This window comes from Sinocyclocheilus grahami, unplaced genomic scaffold (genome assembly GCF_001515645.1).
Source record: "Sinocyclocheilus grahami isolate Dianchi unplaced genomic scaffold, SAMN03320097.WGS_v1.1 scaffold1830.1, whole genome shotgun sequence".
In the NCBI taxonomy this organism is placed as follows: domain Eukaryota; kingdom Metazoa; phylum Chordata; class Actinopteri; order Cypriniformes; family Cyprinidae; genus Sinocyclocheilus; species Sinocyclocheilus grahami.
In genome coordinates, this window is record NW_015507009.1 from 134,488 (window position 1) to 135,713 (window position 1,226).

Sequence of the window (1,226 nt, forward strand, 5' to 3'; positions counted from 1 at the left end):
ACGTTCTCAGTGAAAAAGTTATGGGCAGTTGATCTGACCAAAAAATAAAAAATAAATAAAAAGATCAGATTACAAAATTTTGGTCTTAAAGTAAAATAAATTGTAATTATTCTGATATTTTGCAGTCAATATCACAAAAATATATTATCATTATACAAATTATTTTACACCATTCCACAGAGTTACGGATAATGAGAATGATCTGATGATTAAAAAAAATTGATATCAAGTCTCTTGTTGTGACTTGAAAACTTACTATAATACTTTTAGTCCGTCTCAGTCTTGGCACAAGAATCTCATTTTCATTTTGCCGCTGTGTCACAATCTGTAAACACAAAGGATAAACAATTTGACATTACTATTGTATTTGAAAATGAAAAAGCTGACCAGAGCTCAGAGAGAAACATTTTTTTTATTCCTGTCCAGCATCCTCGGTCTGCGCTCACACACTCATCTTGAGCGAAACAGGCCTCATGAGGACCTTTCACACACAACGTTATTGTTCCTTATGGGGACCAGATTCATCTCATTTCACACACAATCTGAACTCCAACACTGAGCGACTGAAAGTGTGTTGTGGGGACGTCGTGAGTGTACATTTTAAAGCAACAATTAACCAAGAAAAAAAAATTGTTTGCGAGACAAAACTGGCCTTAAATATTCCACTACCACTAAACTACTGGACACATGTCGATAAAGTGTTGAGTGAACTCATTTATAGCAGATACGCACCAAAATATGCTCCAAACATGGCAGAAACAGACTGCAGACTTAACTTTCCAGTGATAAAAGTGACTGTACCTGTTGAGGAGACTTGGTTTGACCAGAAGCATCCTCCATCTGAGTCTGTGATTGGAGAGAAGGATCAGAGTCATCTGCTGCTCTGCTATTAGCAGCAACACTGCTCTTCTGTAAGAGATAGCATCAATAATGAGAGGATTTCACAACATGGAAACACACCTCATGACTTCAGAGAGACAGAGAGAGACAATCAACCTCAACTTAAACATCTAACATTTTACCCATTAGGCCAGGCACACAACCCCCACTGTCTAACCCCTACTTTGGTCTAACACCGTAAGACCCCATTATTCAATGTACCAAAAAATTAATAAAAAACACTGACCCAAAAGACATAATTGTTAGAAATTATATTCATATTTCTAATAGATTCCAATTCCAATTTGTTCAACCACCAAAAATGAGCTATTCTGTATACAGTGTGC

The 1,226-nt window shown here is 36.5% G+C and overlaps 1 protein-coding gene across 4 annotated transcripts in view; it reads right to left on the reverse strand.

Annotated features, from left to right (window-relative positions):
- Positions 1–100: 100 nt before the first annotated feature.
- Positions 101–1,226, reverse strand: part of LOC107572902 (histone-lysine N-methyltransferase ash1-like) — a 27,526-nt gene continuing 26,400 nt past the window's right edge. For 3 of the 4 annotated variants that reach the window (XM_016259326.1, XM_016259329.1, XM_016259327.1), the window contains 2 exons: positions 802–909; positions 101–325 (listed from right to left, as the gene is read on the reverse strand). In XM_016259326.1, the coding sequence (XP_016114812.1) occupies positions 107–325; positions 802–909 (327 nt within the window). In that variant the 3' untranslated portion in view covers positions 101–106. Of the gene's footprint in view, positions 910–1,226 lie in introns of all 4 variants that reach the window. The other variant, XM_016259328.1, reaches the window with a different exon arrangement.